The sequence below is a fragment of the Mauremys reevesii genome, linkage group 19 (genome assembly GCF_016161935.1).
Source record: "Mauremys reevesii isolate NIE-2019 linkage group 19, ASM1616193v1, whole genome shotgun sequence".
NCBI lineage: Eukaryota > Metazoa > Chordata > Testudines > Geoemydidae > Mauremys > Mauremys reevesii.
The window spans coordinates 3,956,014-3,978,118 of record NC_052641.1 but is presented as its reverse complement, the minus strand read 5'-3'; the positions used below and the strand labels follow the sequence as shown (position 1 = coordinate 3,978,118).

The window sequence follows — 22,105 nt, the reverse complement described above, 5'->3', positions numbered from 1 at the left end:
TCACAGGCTTAGCAAAAGACTCCTGTAAATACGAGACTAGGGTCATGGGCCATCACTGTTGTGTCTCCCAGCTCATCCATGCATGCTTTACATCCACTGAACAGCGGACACAGACCCAGCTGCAGCTGAATGCATCATAGCCACCAGCAGGGGGCAGCCAATCAATTTCACTGAAAAACTGCAGAGAAAGGAGGCGGGTCCTGCATGGAAGAGCCTTCAGCCTTAGCACAGCTGGTAAGTGAGGAGGGGGGACAGACAGCAACATGAAAAGCAGCCAGTCTTTTCAAGTGACTCCCTCAGAACTTAAGGCCCCTTCTCCCCAACCACACTGCTGAGCCCAACTGTGCCTCAGCTGGAACAGGCTTGCTCATGCAGCTAGGACCCTCTTCCATGAGATGGCTCGAACAGGTGGTTCCTTCTGTGCCAGAGCTGGACTCCTGGTCAATATTACAGCCTGGAGCGAACTGGGGGGCCCTTCTCCAGCATGGGAACACTGGCTCCAGCAGGAAGCCAGTGCAGGCTTTTTGGATGTTGGGTGAATTTATACTATGAGGGAAGGTGCAGCAGTGGTAACGCGAGCATCCCCCAACACCCTGCGTGTCACACAGGGATCAGCAGCGCCCCCACACCAGGGCAGCATGGCAGAATTGCCTGCTGGAGCCACCACACTTTAGCCTTTGAACCTTGGCTAAAAACTCATCCCAACACCTCTCCACAGGGCGGGAGAGCCAGCCAGCCAGCTCCAGCACAGCACCTTGGTCTCTCCTGCCACAAGCACTGTATGGAGCTGGCTTTGGGTTCCACCCCAGCCACCAGACTGAATCTTGAACAGAACCCACAGCAGATGCCAATGTACAGTATGTGCCAGAGATGCCTTTCGAACTTCTGGGGGTCCCTGCTAGGGCTTTAGGCCTTTGATAGCCTCTGGGGCCCAGGTCCCCTTACTGCCTGACCGCTCACCCCCGCAAAGGCAGCTGCGCTCTAAATCCCTGGAGCTTGCTGTGGAGGGACCAGCCTAGCAGTGCCACTGACGACAAAGCTAGTACTTCCCAAACCAGGGGAGAGCTCACCTCCCCCTGCTGCAGCCATGGCCTTGGTGGCCCCTCCCAGGGCTCGAGCACGGCAGTACCAAGAGTCAGGCTGGCTCCTGCGCACAGCCAGTCAGCTGCTCCGTCTACAGGAACGTGTAGTCTCCAGCCTCCTCACTAGACACCTCGTTTCTCAGACAACGTAGGGAAACCTCTCTGAGCAAGCGCCCAAAGGCTCAGGAGAGGCACTGCAAGGGGGATCTGGGGAGTGCACAGAACAGAAAACAGGCTCCTGGCATCAAGGGGAACAGGCTAGAGAAACAGCTAGTTCCTGAGGGGCTGGGCCCCATCTGGACACAGCGTCTGAAACTGAGCAGCCCCCAGTCCCGTTGCCACTGGGCAGGAACGGTGGGTGGAGTCTATGCAGGGCTCGGAGAGCAGAGAGAGACAGACAGCTTGCTGTGGAGTACTGTCCAGCCTGGGGTCTGGGGAGGTGCAGCGTCCTAGACAGACTAGGGACTCAGACCCCCGCCTGCTCCAGTGACCCTAGATGTCAGTCTTTAAACTGAGCTGATTTAATTCCCTTTGGCTCCCATGGGGCGGCTGTTTTACGTCTGTTTATTGGCAGCTGGAGATCATGGCTGGGGAATTCTGCACACAGATAATCCTTTCCCCGCCCCCATCCCTAGAGAACCAGCTACCGCTCCTGGCCCAGAAACAAGATACATGTAAATAGCGGCTCAATAACAGTGGCCTCTCAGCGGGGGAGCAGTGCCGTACTGGAGACCCCCGCCAGCTTACTTCGCTGGGGGCACGCGCCAATGCGCACCCCTTTAGTCCTGCCACCCTAGCCTGGAATCAAAACTCGTCTCCACTGACAGATTTCTGACCCCAGCTGAGGTGTGTGGAAGGGGGCCAAGGGGACTGAAGCAGGCCACTGCCAAGGCTCGAGTGGTGGCCTACGATGAGACAGCCTGTCACTGGTCCTAGCTAGGACAGTGTGAAGGCAGAAGTGCCTCAGCTCTGCAGACGCCCCTGGGCCTGAGCCCAGGTGGGGAACATACAATTTCTCTCTTTAGAGGACACAACAGAGGGGCTATGGCCTTCCTCCACGGAGAGGGCCACAATTTCACAATCTTGGATTCCCTTGCGTTTGCTAACTGGTGATCGTTCCACAGAGAATTCCTTCCCCTGCACACAGGCAGCCGATCACTGATGCTAACTGGAAGTGGGGCTGCTGCTCTCTGGGGGGCTCCAGCCAACCACCTGGAGCACCTCTGACATGGGCAGCAGGGCCACCCTCTTTGCCTGTCCTCCAGGCCAGAAGAGCAGGGGAGGAGTTGGACAGGGCTGGGACAACCCTTGAAGGATGGTTCAAAAAGCAGCTAGCTGGGTGCTTTGGCCAAAGAGAATCTGCGGGTTTGTACTGACGGGAGAGAGACAGAAAACCACAAAGAATAAGGCTCCAAAGTGGCTAATGGCCACTCCAGAGAGTTACAGGTGACCACCACAGAGTAACTCCGAGGGGCCAGTTAGCCACAATGGCAACATGCTGAGAGGGACCCATTCTCCACGAAATAGAAAGATCAGTGGGCAGCAAACGGGGGCCAGAGTGCAAGGAGCCCGGGGAGGGAAAGCCCTGAGAGTTTCTAACCGAGCAGCTGCAGACTGGCTGACTGCAGAGAGCACACTAAGCTGGCCACGCAGCAGTCGGGGCTGCAGTGCTGGTGAGGCTGTGAACAACTAACCCCCTTGACAGAGCGAAGAGCCCAAGATTTCACATTCAAGATTAGCTGCCGCCTGGGGGAGGACACTTGGGGGGGACCAACAACTCCAGGGAGGACACACCAGAAGGGGCCTGCCCACAAAGGCAAATGAAGAGAGGCGCTAAGAGCCAGGATGAGAGTGGTGGGGAAAGGAGCTAATGAGCTAAACCCTCATTCCTGGGGGCTAAGCAGCTCACACACGGGGGCGGGGGAGCAAGGCTGTCCTGCCCTAAGCCCAGCTCCAGGGTTAACCATTCACAGGCAACAAATCAGATTCCAAGGCACCTCTGCCTAGGTCAGGACCCGCTCCAGAGAGTGACAAGACTCATCTGTTTGGTCATTCAACACACAAGCTATGCCCAAGAGCCCGGGAGCGCTAGGTTCTATAGGAGACCAACACTGAAAGAGAGGAGGAGAATATTCCTCAGGTGCTGTCCTCCCTTACTCTACACTTCCCCGCCCGTCAGATCCCTCCCAGATAAAACGCAGGCAGGGACTGACATGGACACTGGGAACAGCTCTCTCTTGCCCTACTGACATACGGCCCCACTCAAAGTGCCTCTGCAGCTATGGCTGCCAGGAGAGGTCAGTGAGACTGTGCTAAACTGCTTCCCTCTCACTGAGAGCTAACAAGGATCTCTGCCGTGCGAAGCCCACATACCTCCTCTGCCGGCTCCTAGTCCACGTCTTCCCTCACACCCTCATGTCAAAGATCAAACCAACCAGCAACACAGAATTACAGAACCTTTAAGCAATAACACCAGAGAGAAACCAGCTCCCTCTAACACTGAGATCTCCTAAGAGCATGAAAGAGCCTGGCCAAAGGGCTATGTGCAGTGGTGCTCTGGGCAGGCTGAATGCCTGTTCCGTTGTAGGAGCTGTACATTAAACAAGTACAAAAGAGCTGCCTTCGTTTTAGCTTGAAACCTGGGTGCAGGGAGCCCTGGTAGCTGATTCCTGCAGGGGATCATCCAGTCCCCATTGATCATGGATCAAACTCAAACTAACCTCAACACAAGCCTCTTCTCAAGGAAGATCTGCACTAGAGAAGCTGGTGTTTTGACACCAAGGGAGGGTTCCCATCAGACACTGCATTTCCACTCAGAGCGGAGCAGGTCCCTTCAGGGATGCGGCCAGGTCTGGACTTTGCCCCTGCTCCGGGGCATGCTGAGGGTGCAGCTCCGGGAGGGTGAGCCCTGGTCAGCTGGCACTGTGCTCAATGCTCCTGGTGGGGAGGAGGCTTTAGAGGCCCGTGAGATCTACGATGGCTTTAATAAAGATGGCGTCGTCACGCACGTAAGAGTTCTTGGCCTCCATCTTGGAGACTGGGCAGAAGAGCGGGCAGCCACTGGCAATGTTCATCTCGGTGACGGGTCGCTGGAAGGACGATGACGTCACATCGGGTCGGAAAGCGTCGATAATGTGCTCCCGATTATTCTGATCCAGCAGCATAAGGGTCACCTAGAGGTGAATACACAAGAGAAAGAGCTTGAAGAAATATGGCAAACATGCAACCCCCCGTCTGTGACTCCCATTCATTTTTACCTTTCGAAAGCTGCAGACACACACGCAGCCTTACGCACTCATGTGGCAGCAAGCTGGGGTAATGCCTGCATTCAAGCTCAGTGCCAAGCCCCAGCTAGATCTACACCCTGCAAGAAGGCTCCCTGCTTTCTCCCAATCTCTGCTGTGCCACAAGGGAAATCCTGCACTTGGTTCAGATCCACTGACAACTAGAGACTTTGCTAAACTCAATGTGAAAATGAAGTGCAGCAGCAGCCTGGGTAGCCAGCAGCTGCAGATTTTGATATTCAGTTTGATCCTGCCCCATTGCGTGCATGTCCCTTTGAGATAAGCCAGGCAGATCACGCTGCTCCAATGCGTAGTTTCAGGCTGTCTGCGGAGTCAGGCAGATGTCACTGCATCAGTTTATACCTGGTTCTTATTTTTAAGGTTTTCTTCACAACTGCAAAGGTTTAGAAATTTAATTTAGAAAATAAAGATGACAGCTCAGTCATGGAGCACATGCAGCATGTCAGTATGAAAGTTCTGGTCATTCTCCAAAAACATCATCACCCCCCTCCTGACTGTATCTTTCCCCTCTCCCCTGGGCCTCTCTTGTAGTACCCTGGGCTTTCATCAGGACAGGAGCCTGCATGGAAGAGCTCCCGCAAATGGCTAGTGCAGCGTTTCTCAAACTGGGGGTCGGGACCCCATTTTAATGGGGTCGCCAGGGCTGGCTTAGACTTGCTGGGACCTGAGGTGGAAACTGAAGCCTGAGCCCCACCACTTGGGGTCAAAGCCAAAGCCCAAGTGCTTCAGCCCTGGGGGGTGGGGCTCAGGTTACAGGCCCCCTGCCTGGGGCTGAAGCCCTTGGGCTTCAGCTTCCACCTCACCACGACCCCTTGTCAGAAGGGGTCGAGGTGCAATGACGTTTGAGAACCCCGGGCTAGTGCGTTCTCTGCCTCTGCTTGCTGGACGTGCCAGCTCTCTGTCTAGGAGAGCCCGAGCCAAGGGAAATACATCACTAGGCCAGGCAGGCCTTTCAGGCACCAGGACTGACTCTGCGCTCACTCCCAGCACCTACCTTCTGGTTGAAGGGCCATCGCAGAAGCGCATCGTTGGGTCCTTTCATCACCACAAAGAACAGAGACAAGTGGGTCCCCCGTCCAGTGCCGTCCCCGTTTAGGTACACACGCAGGCACATCCTATAGCCATATTTGCTTGTGTAGAAGGCTAAGTGATGCAAAACATCAAGAATAAACAGCTGTGCAGAACAAGGGCTAGGGCAGCAGGGGAGCCCAGATGGTTCCCAAACCGTTTCAACTGTCTATTGACTTTGGCTTTTGAAGCATAAGTAGGGGAGGGCTCCCTGAGCTGGGGGCCCACAGGAGCATCTCCGCTGGGTGTATTTAAAAGCACACAAGACACTGGGGCCCCAGTCCATGAGGCACTAGGCCTAGTTAACATGTGCCTGCTGTTACAGGACAAGAACAAGGAGCCTGCTGACTTCTCTCCACTCTTCTCCTGCCCTGCAGAGACAACTCCATGCTGCGAGACGGAGCTGGAGCCTAGACCTGCTTAGGAAACAATCCCAGTGCTGCCTAAGTGCCAGGGCCAGGGCCAGTCACACCCCAGTAAAGGGAACAGGGCTGCACAAGTGTCACTGAGGGCCTAGTCTGGCCTACTCCCCTTTATGACTAGCCATGAGTGTTCAAGCAGGAAAGAGCCCAAACTGCAGCTGAGATCTCAGGCTGGCAGACAACACCCGCTCCAGGTACCTGGAGTCCAGGGCCCAGATACTGAGCCCCACTGTGCCAGGAACACTCAAGTTACTTTTAAACAGGGCAGAGGTGTAGTTTTACATTCAGCTGCTGCCTTTCATTCCCTCTTTCTTTAAGCTGCGCGTCTCCTTTTCCACAAGGAAGGGGAGAGCACGTTGCGTAGCTGCGGCTATGTTGCACAGTGTGCTTTTGGAGGAGTCGTGCAGGGAACAGCCCATTCATAGCAATGCACCAGTGTGGATATACAACGTGCTAACACTGGCAGAATGTGAGGGGAATGGGTAGCTTGTGTGCACGTGGAGGGTAATTCCGGAAGGACTTAGGAGAGCTGGCTGCTACTCTTGGCTCTGGCACTGACAAGTCATTTCATCTCTATTCCCCACTGCACCATCTGTTGGTGCAGACTGTACGCTCCTGGGGGCAGAGCCTGTCACTTCCACTATGGAGCTGAGCAGTACTCGGCCCAATGGGGGCCTGAACTCAGCTGAGGCCTCCAAATGTTACTGAAATGTTCATAATTCAAAAACAAACTGAGGGAAGAAGGGGAGGGACAGCTGAGCAAAGTACGAGGCAAGCTCAGGTGAAGACAGACCAGCCAGCAAGATACCAGAGACACGTATGCTAGAAGTCTGCACCAAGCGTCCATTCAGCTCAGTGAGAAAAACTACGCACCCAAAAGGCAATTTTTAACCAATCCTAACCTTTGTTTCTCTGCCTCATTTCTGCATAGCTAAAGCAGCATCAGGATTGCAGCTTCCTGCCTGGTGCTGGGTCTAAGTAACATGCAGGAAACTCAGGTGCTGGCAGGTAAGTCTTTCCTTCCCTATAAACAGTCTCTTTTCAAGTGTTTTTCCATGAAAAAAACCTCTCTCTCTCTCTCTCTCATTTCCAGTCCCTTTCAAACCAAGCACAACACACTGCTTTTCTGTGGGCCTTGGGGCTTGAACAAAAAAAACAACCCTGTTTGTAACAGGATCCAGAAATGTCTATGTGCCCTCTGTTGCAGCAATTTAAAAAACACACTGTTCCTTCAGCTGTGAGATCATCAGTGATCCTGGCTCATTAATAACGACGTGACACAGGTTGTAAGAATTAATATCTTATATAGCATCTCACTCCAAAGTGTTTTCGCCATACAGCACTACTAAAATGCAGCCACTTCTGGGGAAGAGGCTGGGCATCAGCCAGCATATAGCATGTTACACAAGAAGGGAAGTGGGGGTGAGAGAGGAGACATTTAGGCCAAGGAAACTGGGTCAAACCCTTCCAGGGCTGTATGAGTTTAGTGCCCAGAGCAGACAGGCTGTAAGATTTGAAGGTCTCATCTCAAAGGTGCACACAAAATGGCGTGGAACTCAGTGTGTCTGCTTGGGAAATATGATGGGCAGAGTTGACCCTGCTAGAACGTGAAGCTCTGCTCGCAGGGGGCCTAGGGGGTTTCGAGGCTGACCACTGTTTTTAAGAGGAAGTTCCAGTGACAGGGCCAGAGTTAGTAGAGCAAACGCAGTTATGGGAAAGCTTCAGTTCCACTGAAAAACTGGAAGAGAAAAGGGATTTTCCAAGGGGCAAAAATGTTTTGGATAGAGAATAAAAGACACCATAAAATAGACAAATAATCACAACTGGCATTTTAGAACAGTTCTTTAGATTGTCCGTTTAAACTAGTCTGTCTCTAGTTTATGTGCAGTTCCAAGGACTGGCTGCTTTAAAAAGGAATTGTCCTGCTGGTTTAGAACCAGACCTGGTCCCCTTGGCACAGATCCAGATGTCCCTCAACTATGGCACTAGCAGACTCCATGGCTCGCTCAGCACTGACGTCCTCCAAAGAGACGGTGTCTGGACTGCTGGGATGCTGCTGCTTTAGCAAGGTCACAGCTCAGACAAGAACAAGATCAAGACAAGAACTGGAGACTCTCTAGAAGATCTGGAATGCTGCATGGCTGGGGTGAACATGCTGACTTTATCTGAAGAGCAGGCAGCTGCACAAGCCTCGCTGGAGATATGCATGTTTCTCAGCCCCTGTGGACACACTGTCTATTGTCATGTTATGCTCTAGGTACCTCAATTCCTTCCCTTACTAACCAGCTCCCTGATGGCCCTAATTTGGGTTGTACTATGTAAAAAGGGCTATTATTGCAGGGCTATTTCTGGGCCTAGGAGGGCTACATTTCCTGTTAGGGAAAGAAAAGTCTTCTGTATGCAGGGGAAAGGGATCTCTTATAGCAATGCTGTTTCACTTATCTCACTGTAAAAAAATCAGTCTCTACTGCATTCTTGGGGGGGTGAGGGAAAGAACTTGGAAGAAACAATCTCTGCATGCCACATGCCATTTCAACACTACTCAAATGACTGGACACAGCTGGAGCCTTGCACTATTTTGCTAATTTCTAGGTAACAACCTGGAGAGAAGATGGCAGGACAGCGTCCGGCTATCGCCTCCTGACGTTTTCTGGCAAAGTCTGTAATCTTCCAGATGAAAACGCCATCATAGGTCGAAGCTTCCATGTCACGGATCTTTTGCTCCATGTCAGCCATGGCCAGATCTTTCAGTCCAATGCTCCTTTCCAGCTGCCGGACCTGATCAGTGGAATACACAGAGCACCTTGTTTAGAAATATAAGCTGCTAAGGGACCCAGGAAAGTCAAGGGATCCTGTGAACCTCCATTCAGGCCTGATCTTTAGTGGGAAATGTTCTCCAGATGTGATGGTGGCCGGGAGAGGGAAGAAATCCACCACTGTTGGCCAACTCACTAAAAATAATTTGAGATCGCCCTGCTGCTCTTGAGCAAACAGTTAACCAACACCTCTCTACACTGCCAAAGCAGGGCACTTTCCAGCTGTGGATGGCAGAATCCAGTCAATGAAGGATGAGGTGTTGGTCTCCACTCCATTAAGAACATTACGGGAGGGGGGTGGAAAAATCGACGTTTATGACAAAACTGAACCGAGGGACAGAGAAACCGACAAATTGAGTCAAGCATGGTTCTAAACAGCTATTTGCTGTTGTGAAGTATGGTGGCCTCTGCTTTGCGAGATCATTCCTCTGGAAAACAAAGGTGTGCTCCCTATCAGAGCTCCCATGGACACCGTGTCTAGAGTACAATGAATGCAAACCTAGAGCCAAACAAAGATTGCAGCGCATACTGTAGGGGATCAGTTCTGTACTGTAGGAGGATGACCTACATAACAGGTCTTTTCCCACTCTAACATGTATACGATTTTGAGATGGCATCTAGATACTAGGGTGATGGGCACCCTGGAAATGTCTAAGGCTTAGTCTATACTCAAAAAGTTATACTTGTGTAACTATGTCAGTTGGAGATGTGAGTTTTTACCAATACAGTTATACCAGTATAACCTCTAGTGTTGACACATGTATACCAGTATAAAGATGCCTTATTAGCTTACTTCGGTTCCCATCCACACTAGTGTGGGGAGATTTGCTGCTTTAACTAGGCTGGAACAGTTAAAGCAGCAAACCTTTCTAGAGTAGACAAGCTGAGGATGCAGGTAAGACTAGAAATTCAGGTTCTCCCACTATAAGGGTGGGGGAGCTGACCAGGCTCAGGGATCTTTCAGCATCCAGAAAGCTGAAATAGTGCCTCCTTTGTACACCTCACAGGAGTACATGTCCAGAGAGCTTTTCCTCAGAACATCTCAAATATACTCATAGCTTGGCTCCTGATAGCCATGAGGTCAAGTCACAGACCCCTGCACGCATTACACCTGCACTAAAGCTAAGCACTTTAATTACTGGGACAAATGATTTGAAAGATGTTCACAGAACATAAAGAATCAGAAGTCTAAAGCCAGAGGTTACAGACCTTGTTACTGAGCATTTCAATTTTCTCCTGATCCAGCCGATGCTGCCGGCTATACGCCTCTGCTGTCAGAGACACCCTTTCCACTTCCCGATTCAGCACGCACACAATATTCTCAAATGTGATCGTCTTCCTCTCCAGGGCCTCGCACCTTGCCTGCAGCTCTAAGGGCTCCGAGAGCTCTGATTCAGAGCACAGCGAATTGGTTCTTAAGCGCGTGGCGTTGTCCTGCCCTGACGCAAGGGCTGGGTGGTGCTTTAAGTCTCTAGACTCAGCCTTGAGGCTGAGCACAAAGCCCAGCAACATATACAGATGCTCCCCCACACATTTACTTTCGTGCTCCAGCAGCTTTTCATTTTCCACCTGCAGAAAAAGAAACACACATTCCCCTTTGCAGCAAGCCAGCTTCCCACCACGGCACGAGATCCACAGACACATTCATCCCCTGCGGGCTACAACTGTAACTGATAAAAGCCAAGGGTAACGCAAAGAGACACAGTTACAAACTGTCCAACAGTACAAATTTTAAGGAAAATTCTAATCTTACACAATGACAGATGTTGAACATTCATCCCACTGTAGAATTGATAAAGCTTTGCCCCCCTTCTAGAGCACCTTCAGTCCAAGGATCCCTCAGAAGCAGTTTACAAACATTAGTGAATGAACCCTCCCGAAACCTCCAGGAGGGAATGTGTTACTATTATTATCCCCAAGCCACGAAGAGAGGAAGTGACTCGCCACTGCGAGTCCTGGGTAGAGCTGGGAACAGAACCTATGTCTACTGATACCCTGTCCTGTGCATTACCCATAAGCTCAGTCATCACACAGAATCAGGAGTCCTTTATTTATAAAATCACGTCTGTAATAACACCATACTCCCAGCTACTCAGGAATTACATGAAAGCTATCTGAGATCTATCCTTTGGCATGTTCTAAATAGAGACGTTTACTACTCTCCCAATTCTCACTGCCTGAAGAGCCCATGATATGAAAGACTGCCCCATCCCCCCAGCACACACGCACCCGAGCATGGCTTACTCCTCAGGCATTACAACCTCCTTTGGCACTTGCTTGCAGCAGTGCGCTATGGCATGCTACTGCATAGCTGAAATTACCACTCAGCTAAATTACTGCAGGCAGACGCCAAAAGCATTCCTCTGGGTTCTGGCTCCAACACCAAAAGGATCTAATAAACCAATCCTGGTCCTGATCCAGGAGGTCTTCTTTACTGCACTCAGGCTGATTTGTACTTTCAGCATCTAAAGGCTGCTGGGCTGCCTGGACTTGGATCTAGTGAGTTACAGACAGGCTGAAATTATTTGCAATTGTGTAGGGTCAAGTGGAGGGTCGTGTGCAAAGTGCTTGCAGGTTAGGGCCCAGAATGAAAAATGTGTCCTATTCCCAGGGAGATAAGCCCCATTGGGCAGAGCCTTACAGTCTTTGAAGGCAGGTTATCAGCGTGGTTTGGCATCCATCAGCAGCAGTCTGACTTTAAGCACGGGGAGTTTGCTATTCACCGCCCCGGCGAGCTTACTGAACGGCTTCTCTTCCATTCCCCACAACACCCGGCTCCAGAGACAAGAGTGACTATTAGCCTTCATTGGTCAAGCTCAGAAGCCTGGACACACCTCCCCACAAAACAGTCTATAAGGAGGACCCCTGAACCATGTCCCCAGGGAACAGGAGGGTCTGCTTTCTCTGTATATTAGCATTCTGCTACGAGGTATTTTTCTGCACTGAGGAAACAATCACTTCAAGTCGGTTAATTCTCTAGATACATCCAGCTCTGGATACTGGATCGAAATAGTCTCAGATATAAGTTGCATTCCCACTGCTTAGCTAGAGCATCAGCAGCACTCAAACTTCAACTCCCACCCCCACCCCAGGCCAGCTAGTTTCACTTCACTCCATCTAGAGCTCTGTGTGTGTGGATGCAAGACGAGCTGGGGCGACACTCAAGTTATACCAAAGCTAACACTGCAGTGAAGACAAGGCCCTAGACAAATATTAAGAAACTGGCCTTACCATCTCAGTGCAGCCGACAACCTGAAATCTGCAAGGCACTTTACATTTGCCACAAGTCTTCACATGCTCCTGAAACTACAGAAAAGGTTAAAACAACATGTCAAATATAAGCCTAATTCTTCCATTTTACACACCCCAAGAAACTCCACGCCCTACACCCAAGCCAAGACAGGAAGGTGAAGATGAACTAGAGGATAACTGACCCTTTACTGATCATGACACAGTTGTGGTCCATGAAGCTGATCCAACAGTGCTTAAGGGCCAGAGAGTTGTTTCACCCAATGGTATTGATCGGGCCCTTCCTCTTTAGGTGCCCCACCAGCACAGGATACAATGCAGGGATTGGCAGGGCCCAGGGGCAGCCGGGATAATCCCACCTGCCACTTGTGCATTTGCTCCTTAGTGAAGATACAATTGACCATGGCCTGCATAATGAGATCTGTCTTCAGTGACTGTCCAAGGGAACACACAAACATGGCAGCCTAGCATCTGGCCAAACAAAGCTGCACAGGAAGCCCTGGGATTACTTTCAAGTGGCCAGTTAAGACAAGAAGCCACCTACTAAAGGTGGGGACCTCACTGCGGCTCTCACCAGAGCTCAAACATCCCTTTGCAACTGAAAATGAAGCTCCTTTAAAACAAAATGGCTGCAAGGTCTTGCTCCTTCCCAGGAGCACATACAAAATGTGCCAGCTCAATGGGCATTAGTGTGACCGATGGCAAACCCTTTCAAAGTGGTGCTATATGGGACGCTCATACGCTTTTCAGGGGTGGACTAGCCATTTTGGACAGATGGACACACTTTCAACTGCGCAGGTTCCACAAGGACGTAACTGAGCAAGAAAACAGAGTCATGGCTGTGACAAGCCAACAAAAGCCAGGTTTCAAGAGGAAGGGTGCCATTCCACCCTTAGCGGTCCTGCTGCTGCCACGGAGTCTTAAAGCTTCCCCTCTCCCCCGCATATTTTCCAGTTCACGTCTCTGGTGTAACTGTGCCTGGGGGCTGTTCAAGATGGTGCACTGTATCAAACCCATGACTTTATACAAAGAATCCTGTGGCACCTTATAGACTAACAGACGTTCTGCAGCATGAGCTTTCGTGGGTGAATACCCACTTCTTCAGATGCAAGTGGTGGAAATTTCCAGGGGCAGGTTTATATATGCAAGCAAGAAGCAAGCTAGAGATAATGAGGTTAGTTCAATCAGGGAGGATGAGGCCCTGTTCTAGCAGTTGAGGTGTGAAAACCAAGGGAGGAGAAACTGGTTCTGTAATTAGTTTCCTCAGGAAATCAGTGGTGTCACGGAGATAGCTGGGAGTGCTGGTGGCATAGGGTCTCAGTAGAAAGTCCACATATCCAGACAGTCCTTCAGTGAGAGTTCCAATGCCCGAGATGATGGGGCGTCCAGGATTTCCAGGTTTGTGGATTTTGGGCAGTAGATAGAATAGCCCTGGTCGGGGCTCTAAGGGTATGTTGATTTGTTCCGGTGTTAGTGTAGGGAGTGTCCTGAGTAGATGGTTCAGTTATGTTAGTCTATAAGGTGCCACAGGATTCTTTGTTGCTTTTACAGATCCAGACTAACACGGCTACCCCTCTGATACATGACTTTATACAATTATGGCTCCCAATGCAGTGTGGTGAGATCACATCACAGCTTGATATTTTTATTTCCAGCTAAGCGTTAAAGACCTAAGAACCAGGAGCATGCTCATGTTATTTCCTGTTTGAGTCCCTACTGCAAACACTCTGCCACAAGCAGGTGCCCTCTTGCTGGGTCCAGTAATCCTTCGTGGAGATAGGTACACACCAAAATCTGCTGCTTGTCAGCATAGCAATGGCTTTTTGGTAGCTGCCCTCCAGGACCATGGCTGCTGGCTGCATACCCTTTGGAGGGAAGTGCCAACAGCCTACACTGGAGCATGGAGTTGTTAGTGCTAATCATACCGCACATGGGAGCCCAAACAGGCACTGGCACACATCATCCTGTTTTTAAATCTTCCTTCTACCAATTAGATATGCTGGGCCTTTACTGGGTGACAATTCACAGCCACACGCCTCATTATGTGGAAATGAAAAGGGGGTTGATTAATTTGACAAATACTCTCACACCCAGGTGACTCACTCACTTAGGGGGCTTGTCCACACAGTGCATTAGTCCGCATAAGAGGGGTATAATTCTAGTGCGCACTGGTGCATTGCGCACTAACTGGCTGTATGGACCCTACTGGCGCACACTAAAAGTGCTCTAGTGCATGCTAAAAGTTCCCTAGGTATTACACTATGACCTCGGGGGGAGGGGGGGACTTTTACGGTGCCCCACCAGGGACAACGTGGACCAGTTAGCGTGCAACATGCTAGTGCGCACTAGAATTTACACCCCTCTAGTGCAGACTAACGCACCGTGTAGATAAACCCTTAGTGATTCAAGTTATTTTCTGAGTTACACGCAGCAGCGTGGTTATGCTGGGACAATGTCTACTGTGGAGCAACAAAAAGTTTGGAGAGAGAGGAAGTTAAAACTTTAAACCACTGAAAGTCCCGCTCCCTATTGGTACTAGTCTGGGTCAGCTGTAATGGCTTCAGATTTCAGAATCAGGCAGATTAGCGTCCAATGATCACAATGCCAAGGCTATAGGAGTTGAGGCCTCTGCTACTGTCCACTCTGAAGCCTTCTTTACCCAACTTTTCACACTCTCTCCTGCCTCAAGGCAGCTCTCAGTTATTAGATGGGAGAGTGACCGAGGGGTACACTTTTCCACAAGGACTCACAATCAAGGTTTTAGAACTTCAGCGCCTCATCACTTGTCCCAAGAGTCACTCTGGGCAATCGATGTGGAGTCTAATGCTAGGTCTGAAGGGTTGTAGGTCTTTCATTTGGTGGGATAGTGGCGTTCTTTCCCTACTAACTACAGCAGTTAACACAACTGTATCACCTAGGATAAGTGTTGTTCTGGCCATGTTGGTCCTAGGAGACAAGGTCGGTGAGCTAATATGTGTTATCGGGCCAACTTCTGTTGGTGAAAGAGACAAGTCCTGAACTCTGTGTAACCTTGAAAGCTTGTCTCGCTCTCCAGCAGAAGCTGGTCCAATAAAAGATGTTTACCTAGGCTAAGTTACCCACTGTGCAAGGAGGAAAGAGTCTCTCTGGTAACTGTGGTGAGCACCCAAATAGAGCATGAATCAGAGTCTGATTTAGGTGGAGTTACTCACTACTCATGGGAAAAGATTGAGTCATTATAGCGCATCACAAATTGAGACAACACCAGTGCTAAGAGCCTTATGGAACCCTGTAACGGTGTGAATGGTAGCTGCCTCTCAAAATTAAATGTGTTTAATTGTTTTCCTTCACTCCTCAATAGAGACTGAACATTCTCATGGGCTAACTCAAGGGTCCCTCTTCTACGCTCATAGAATTCAAGTCACATTCTGTCAGAACTCAAACCACATGCAGTGTGTGCTATGAAACAAGAATGTTCAAATACCTTCTCTCTTGGAATCTTCTTCTTCCCACAGCCCTCACAACTCAGTGGAAATTTAGGGCAGATCTCATCGTGAGCCTGTAAAAGAAGTGACAAGAGGCCATTTGTACACTTACAACAGCTTTGATAAGGCCACTGTGAAGAATGAAACTCAATGGATCCAATATTTCATTACAAATACATTTTACTAGCAAAAGGCCAGTCATGTGACAGCACATACATCCTGGTCTAATCATGGTGTTTCTGCATGTCAAGTCATGTTTCTACATTGCAGTTTCCACACTGTTATGGTATTTGGGTGCCTTTCCAAGTACTCAGCTTGATTTAAGAGTGTTAGTTTCAGCTCACACTAATTGTGAAAAAAATCAAATTACTTCTTTGATGGAATGACATAATCAAGAGGAAACTACAGTTGTAGCTTTGCAGGAAAACACATGTTCAGGAGAATTATGTGAAACCCCCTCACCCTCCCGGTAAGAAGTTTCCATGATCTACCAGTCGTGATGGACACCAGTTGGCTGAATTAAAACCCCAAAGCCACACTTGACAACTACAGATGATGAGCTTTCCAACGTTGCCTCCATTGTCCAGATCAGTTCACCAAGCAAGTGCTTCTCAGCCAACCAGAAAGAGAATCATATTTTAAAGATAACAATTTTTAAAAAACCACACACACCACATTTGTTCTGCAGTAAGCACTTTGTTTTAGGACGGAAAAGCGAATACACAAAAATGACCCTAGAAACCTGATTTTTTGATCCTTCAACAGATAAACTATCAGTAAGAATTAAAATGGGAACTCTTAACACCATCCTCTCTTCTTTTCATATCATTCCTGTAGTGCTTAAATCCTCTCTTCCTACATTAGTTCTATGATAAGCAAAATGTCTAAGCACTCAACCTTGTATAAGTTAAAATCTCCTACCCAAAAGGGAAATCCAGACAACGTGTTTTACTACCACTCTTATGTGCCAGGTAGGTTATGTCATCTTTTCTGATATTCTGCTGGAGTTCTATTGCTTATACACAGATTGCAAGTCAGATTAAAACAGATTAAATATATAGGATTGTTCACTTAGCACTAGAAACTCATTCATTTTTTCATAGATTCTAGGACTGAAATGGACCTCGATAGGTCACCAAGTCCAGTCCCCTGCCCTCATTTTAATTAACTTCCTTTATAAATACACAGTTTTCTGCTATCTAAAATCTGAACTATTTGTGAACCATGCTGGTCAAGTTCATAGTGTACAAACTCACACTCTTAAAGACTAGTTTTGTTTTTTAAACCACTAGTTACATTTCTACCACCACATCAGAAACCGAAAAAAGAAATCCATTTGCTAACTCGTATTCATGTTTCACTAATTACTCTCTCCCTTCCATAGGTTAAAGCAGGGGTAGGCAACCTATGGCACACATGCCAAAGGCGGCACGCAAGCTGATTTTCAGTGGCACTCACACTGCCCGGATCCTGGTCATTGGTCCAGGGGGGCTCTGCATTTTAATTTAATTTTAAATGAAGCTTCTTAAACATTTTTAAAACCTTATTTACTTTACATACAACAATAGCTTAGTTATATATTATAGACTTATAGAAAGAGACCTTCTAAAAATGTTAAAATGTATGACTGGCACGCAAGACCTTAACTCAGAGTGAATAAATGAAGACTTGGCACAGCACTGCTGAAAGGTTGCCGACCCTTGGGTTAAAGGAACAGTATTTGATCCAAGAGAGCTGCTGCAATGTCTCTGGAGATGCGAATGCTACAGTCTGCTGACAGGCTGGGTTAACTGTGTATGTCAATACCAAGGATTAGTGGAATTCTGTAAAAGTTGGTGGGCGGGGGGGGGGGGGTGATTTCAACCCACTCACAACAGAGGGGTTGATTCCCTCCCCAACCAGCAATCGCTCCTATCCTAAGAGGGCTCCAGACAATTTCTTCATTCCCTTCCTTATCCCATAAAATCCTGGTAACCGCACCACTTCACTTCAGTAAAGGGAGGAAGGTTTGACCTCAAAAGCAACTATTTCAAAAGGGAGAACGTATACAATAGAAGATCTGATGGGGTGGGGCTGTAGCCTCCCTCTAGTCTGCCGTTTACAAACAAGTCTCATTTCTACCTCCTCTCCCCTCCAGCCACTCTCCCATTCTAGCCCTCTCATTCAATCCCCACCCAGCTCCCAGCCAGTCTAAGACTGCTGCACAGCATTTATCTTCCATGAAGGAAAAAACATTTATGTTCTAAGTAGCACCAGCAGATTGACCTCCTGAGGTCCCCTCCAGCCCTGATATTCTATGATTCTACTGAATATGCACTGAGAGATACACTCTGTTCATGCCGGCAACACTCTGTTCATGCCGGCAGGAAGGGAAGTACTGACTGAGCACAAATCTGCTGTTACACTGTAAATGAAACTGCACTGTGCTGTATCTCTTTAAGACATCTACAAATATTAGCTTTAACAGGCACATTTCAAAAAAATTCCATACAAATATTTGAAATATTTTTCTGGATTCTCCACTGGTTTTCCCTGCACCTTATCCTTCTCTGCTCGAATCATAGGTACCATGGAAAGCTGTCCAAAGCAAAGCTATTTTTTTACTTCCTATAAAAGGAAATCACCCCACCCTTGGGCCAAAGAGGCAGGGGGATGTCATTCAAGAATGATGCATTACAATCTAACTCCACAGGGATGGAGCAATCATGGCATTTACAGTCCCTGCCAGCGGGCAAGCTATGCTGCCACAAAGGCAAATCTGTCTTTTTAACTTAGAATCATAGAATATCAGGGTTGGAAGGGACCTCAGGAGATCATCTAGTCCAACCCGCTGCTCAAAACAGGACCAATCGCCAGACAGATTTTTGCTTCAAATCCCTAAATGGCCCCCTCAAGGACTGAACTCACAACCGTGGGTTTAGCAGGCCAATGCACAAACCACTGAGCTTAACCCCCTTGAATGGTCAAGGTTTCATCTCCATCACTTTTAGGCAGCTTGTGATTACTCTCAGAGTGGGCTGTATAACAACAGTCTCCTTTCCCATTACATTATCGTCCTGCAAGCAGACTGGGAAAACCCAAGAGAACAGGGGAAGTGGAAAGGCTTTAGTCTTGCTTAAACACTGAGGGGCTGATCTTGCAGCTATCGAATTCCCACCAGTCAGTGGACGGCACACATTCTGGTTTCATATCAGATGCTAAGAATGCAACAGCACCAACAGTACGGTGACAACACTGGATCAAGTTAGCATCTTGCAAAGCAACACCTAACTCCTCTCACTCAAGTAAAGCCGGAAGTATTCATTAGTTTGCAAATAACTTCCTTTCCCTAAAAGTGACAGTGAAACAGCCCAGAGATTGCTCCATTGTACAAGCCACTTCGAGGATCTCTATACTGAGTTTGTGGTCTTCTTTTAGCTTAATTGATTGCCAAGTCACTCAGGGTAACTAAGACCCTTGGAAGTGCCAATCTAGAAACTCTATGAACATTTGTTCAGGACACAATTGATTGTGATTCACCCTAGCAGCTAGTTACAACAGGACCATAAATTTCAGATTAGACAGATCCTTGCTTCTCTCAAGAAGTGCTAATACAATGATCTACCCTAATGGAGAGTACTCCACACTTGCTCCCTTGCCTCAGGGTGCATGTCTAGGTGGGTCTCGCTGTAAGGATACCTGCAGTGTGCTTATGCTGTGACGCTCATACCTTAATGTCAGGAAAGTAGAAAAGCGATTTGCAGTATTTGCAGTTGAGGCTTCTCTCGGGGCATTCCCGCTCCGAATGGCGCTCCTTTTCATTCAGTTTGATCATTCCCTTACATGCCAGGCACTCAATCAGCATGAACGGGCAGTCCCCTTCATGGCAGCTCTGTGACAACAAGAGCAGCACATTTCAATACAACCGTATAAAAAACCCACAGATGCAGATGCGTAAAGCCCGTTTCCTAATGGATCTCAGGATGAAAGGCTCTTCTGGGCCTACACGAAGAGGGCAAAGGAAACTAACATCTTAATTCTATTTTCACTAAGGCTGTGTCTACACTACACACCTTTTAGCGACATCTGTGCTGCTACAGCCGTGCCGGTAAAAGGCGCGCAGTGTAGCTGCTGTATGTTGGCAGGAGAGAGCTGCCCAACAAGCGGTGATAGCGTTGTCGGCAGGAGGGCTCTCTTGCCGACAAAGCGCTGTTCACACCAGCACTTTTTGTCAGCAACCTTTTGTCGTTCGGGGAGTGTGTGTTTTTTTTGCACATCCCTGAATGACAAAAATTTTGTCATTAAGATTCTAGTGTAGACAAAGCCTTAGTGTCATATCCGAGTGTTATCCAGATTGGGGAGGGGGGCTGCCAGAGGCACATTGGACACAGCAGAGTACTGGGGTGGAGCAGTCTGCATAACCCCCACTACTACTGCAAATGTTCTCCCCCAGCTGCAGGTTGCTCCTTGAAGACCATACCATGCTGCCCCTGGAGCGTCCTACTGCAGCTGTCCACAGGAACAGCTTGCACACACAAAGCTGCAGGCTCTGCCAGCAGCCCGATGGCCCAAGCGTCTCTTCTTTGCTCCCATGGCCCTCAGCTCAGCCATGAGATTACATGTGGCCCAGCCTCATGGAGCCTCCTCCCCACCCTAGAGACCATGTGGCCTTCTGGAGACAGTGGGGAATGCCATCAGGAGCAGAAGCCACCATGGGAGGGAAAGAGAGAGTGCAATAAGAGGAAAGAAAACTAATAACAGAGTGATTGCAACAGATATTCTGTATATTCACCCCTTTGGCAGAACTGTGCTCCAGAATCCCAGCTTTTATTTAAAAAGTTTCTAGTTCATATAATTGTGGAGAAAAATCTTGAAGAGGTGCCCAGTATAATCTGCAGACAGATGTCTGCCTTAGTTTGCAGAGAGACTGAAGCAATAGCTCTACGAGGTGGGACCGGCCTCATTTATCACAATCAGGGCTCCAAGGACCCCCAGATTCTCTGGCTCTGGCATGTGGCATTTTTCCCAAGATGCCAAAAAAAAAAATCAGCATTTTTGCCACGGAATTTGCCACTCTGCAACAGCCAGATGCTTGATATTTTGTTTTCTGCCTCCCTCCTTGCTGTGGCTGCCTCTCCCACTTTCCTCACAAGTGGATATTAACTGGATTACAGTGCATAGTCCATGCACTGCTGCATGGAGCCTGGCAGCAGGCGGTTGGTGAGCTGGAGCCCAGCTTGCAGCCGGACATGTCAGCTGGTGAATGAGGCTACCTAGAGAACAGCAGCACAGCAGCTGATACCAGCAACAAGCTATCCCTTCCCTGGGGCACTCAGGCCAAGCCATTTGGAGGGCATGACGAATAAACCAGCCTCAGAACAAATCACTGTCAAAAAGAATCGGAGATTAATTTTATGTCGTGTTTTCAACTGTGAGCTTTGGCTGTGTGTGGTAGGGGGATGGAATGGGTCTCCATCTATCACTGTAGGATCTGAATGCCTTCCATGTAACATCCATAGCAACAGCAAAGTTCACAGTGGATTTCTTGAAGTCTCTGGCTCTCCCTTTTTAGGGTATACACCAGGGGTCTCTAACTCAAAATGACCACAAGGACCACATGAGGTCTAGTGCATTGGCCCAAGGGCCGCATCACTGACACCACCCCCCTCACTGCCTCCAGCCCCCACTCCACCCCTTCCATGAGGCCCCACCCCTTCCCATCCCTTCCCTGCCCCTTTCCAACGCTGCCCCTTCCCTGTCACCAGGGGGTGCAGGATGTGGCAGGGGCTCAGGGCAGGGAGTTGGTGTGTGGGGTGCAAGAGGGGTGAGGGGTGCGGCAGGGGGTCGGGGTGCAGGAGGGGTGCAGCAGGGGGCTCAGGGCAGGGAGTGCAGGAGAGGTACGGGATGCGGCAGGGGGCTCAAGGCAGGAAGTTGGGTACAGGAGGGGTGTGGGGTGTGGCAGGGGGCTCAGGGCAGGGAGTTGGGTGCAGGAGGGGTGTGGGATGCAGCAGGGGGCTCAGGGCAAGGAGTTGGGGTGCAGGAGGGGTGTGGGATGCGGCAGGGGGCTCAGGGCAGGGAGTTGGGTGCAGGAGGGGCATGGGGTGCAGCAGGGGACTCAGGGCAGGGAGTTGGGGTGCAGGAGGGGTGTGGGGTGCGGCAGGGGGCTCAGGGCAGGGAGTTGGGTACAGGAGGGGCGTGGGGTGCGGCAGGGGGCTCAGGGCAGGAAGTTGGGTGCAGGATGGGCGTGGGGTGCGGCCGGGGTCTCCGGGCAGGGAGTTGGGGTGCAGGAGGGGTGTGGGGTGCAGCAGGGGGCTCAGGGTAGGGAGTTGGGGTGCAGCAGGGGGCTCAGGGTAGGGAGTTGGGGTGCAGGAGGGTGTGGGGTACGGCAGGGGCTCAGGGCAGGGAGTTGGGTGCAGGAGGGGTGTGGGGTGCAGCAGGGGGCTCAGGGCAGGGAGTTGGGTGCAGGAGGGGTGCTGGGTGCAGCAGGGGGCTCAGGGCAGGAGTTGGGTGCAGGAGGGGTGTGGGGTGCGGCAGGGGATCAGGGCAGGGGATGGGGTGCAGGAGGGTGTGGGGTGCGGCTGGGGTCTCAGGGCAGGGAGTTGGGGTGCAGGAGGGGTGTGGGGTGCGGCAGGGGTCTCAGGGTAGGGAGTTGGGGTGCAGCAGGGGGCTCAGGGCAGGGAGTTGGGTGCAGGAGGGGTGTGGGGTGCAGCAGGGGGCTCA

General features: G+C 49.9%; 1 protein-coding gene across 7 annotated transcripts in view; it reads right to left on the bottom strand.

The window, feature by feature from the left end:
• The window catches only part of TRAF2 (TNF receptor associated factor 2), a 49,271-nt gene that overhangs the window by 2,266 nt on the left and 24,900 nt on the right, over positions 1 to 22,105 (bottom strand). For 5 of the 7 annotated variants that reach the window (XM_039506123.1, XM_039506121.1, XM_039506127.1 and 2 more), the window contains exons 5-11: positions 19,116 to 19,277; positions 15,406 to 15,480; positions 11,925 to 11,999; positions 9,903 to 10,262; positions 8,478 to 8,655; positions 5,382 to 5,530; positions 4,091 to 4,255 (exon numbers count right to left, since the gene is read on the bottom strand). In XM_039506123.1, the coding sequence (XP_039362057.1) occupies positions 4,091 to 4,255; positions 5,382 to 5,530; positions 8,478 to 8,655; positions 9,903 to 10,262; positions 11,925 to 11,999; positions 15,406 to 15,480; positions 19,116 to 19,277 (1,164 nt within the window). Of the gene's footprint in view, positions 1 to 559; positions 4,256 to 5,381; positions 5,531 to 8,477; positions 8,656 to 9,902; positions 10,263 to 11,924; positions 12,000 to 15,405; positions 15,481 to 19,115; positions 19,278 to 22,105 lie in introns of those variants that run through there. The other 2 variants (XM_039506122.1, XM_039506124.1) reach the window with 2 other exon arrangements.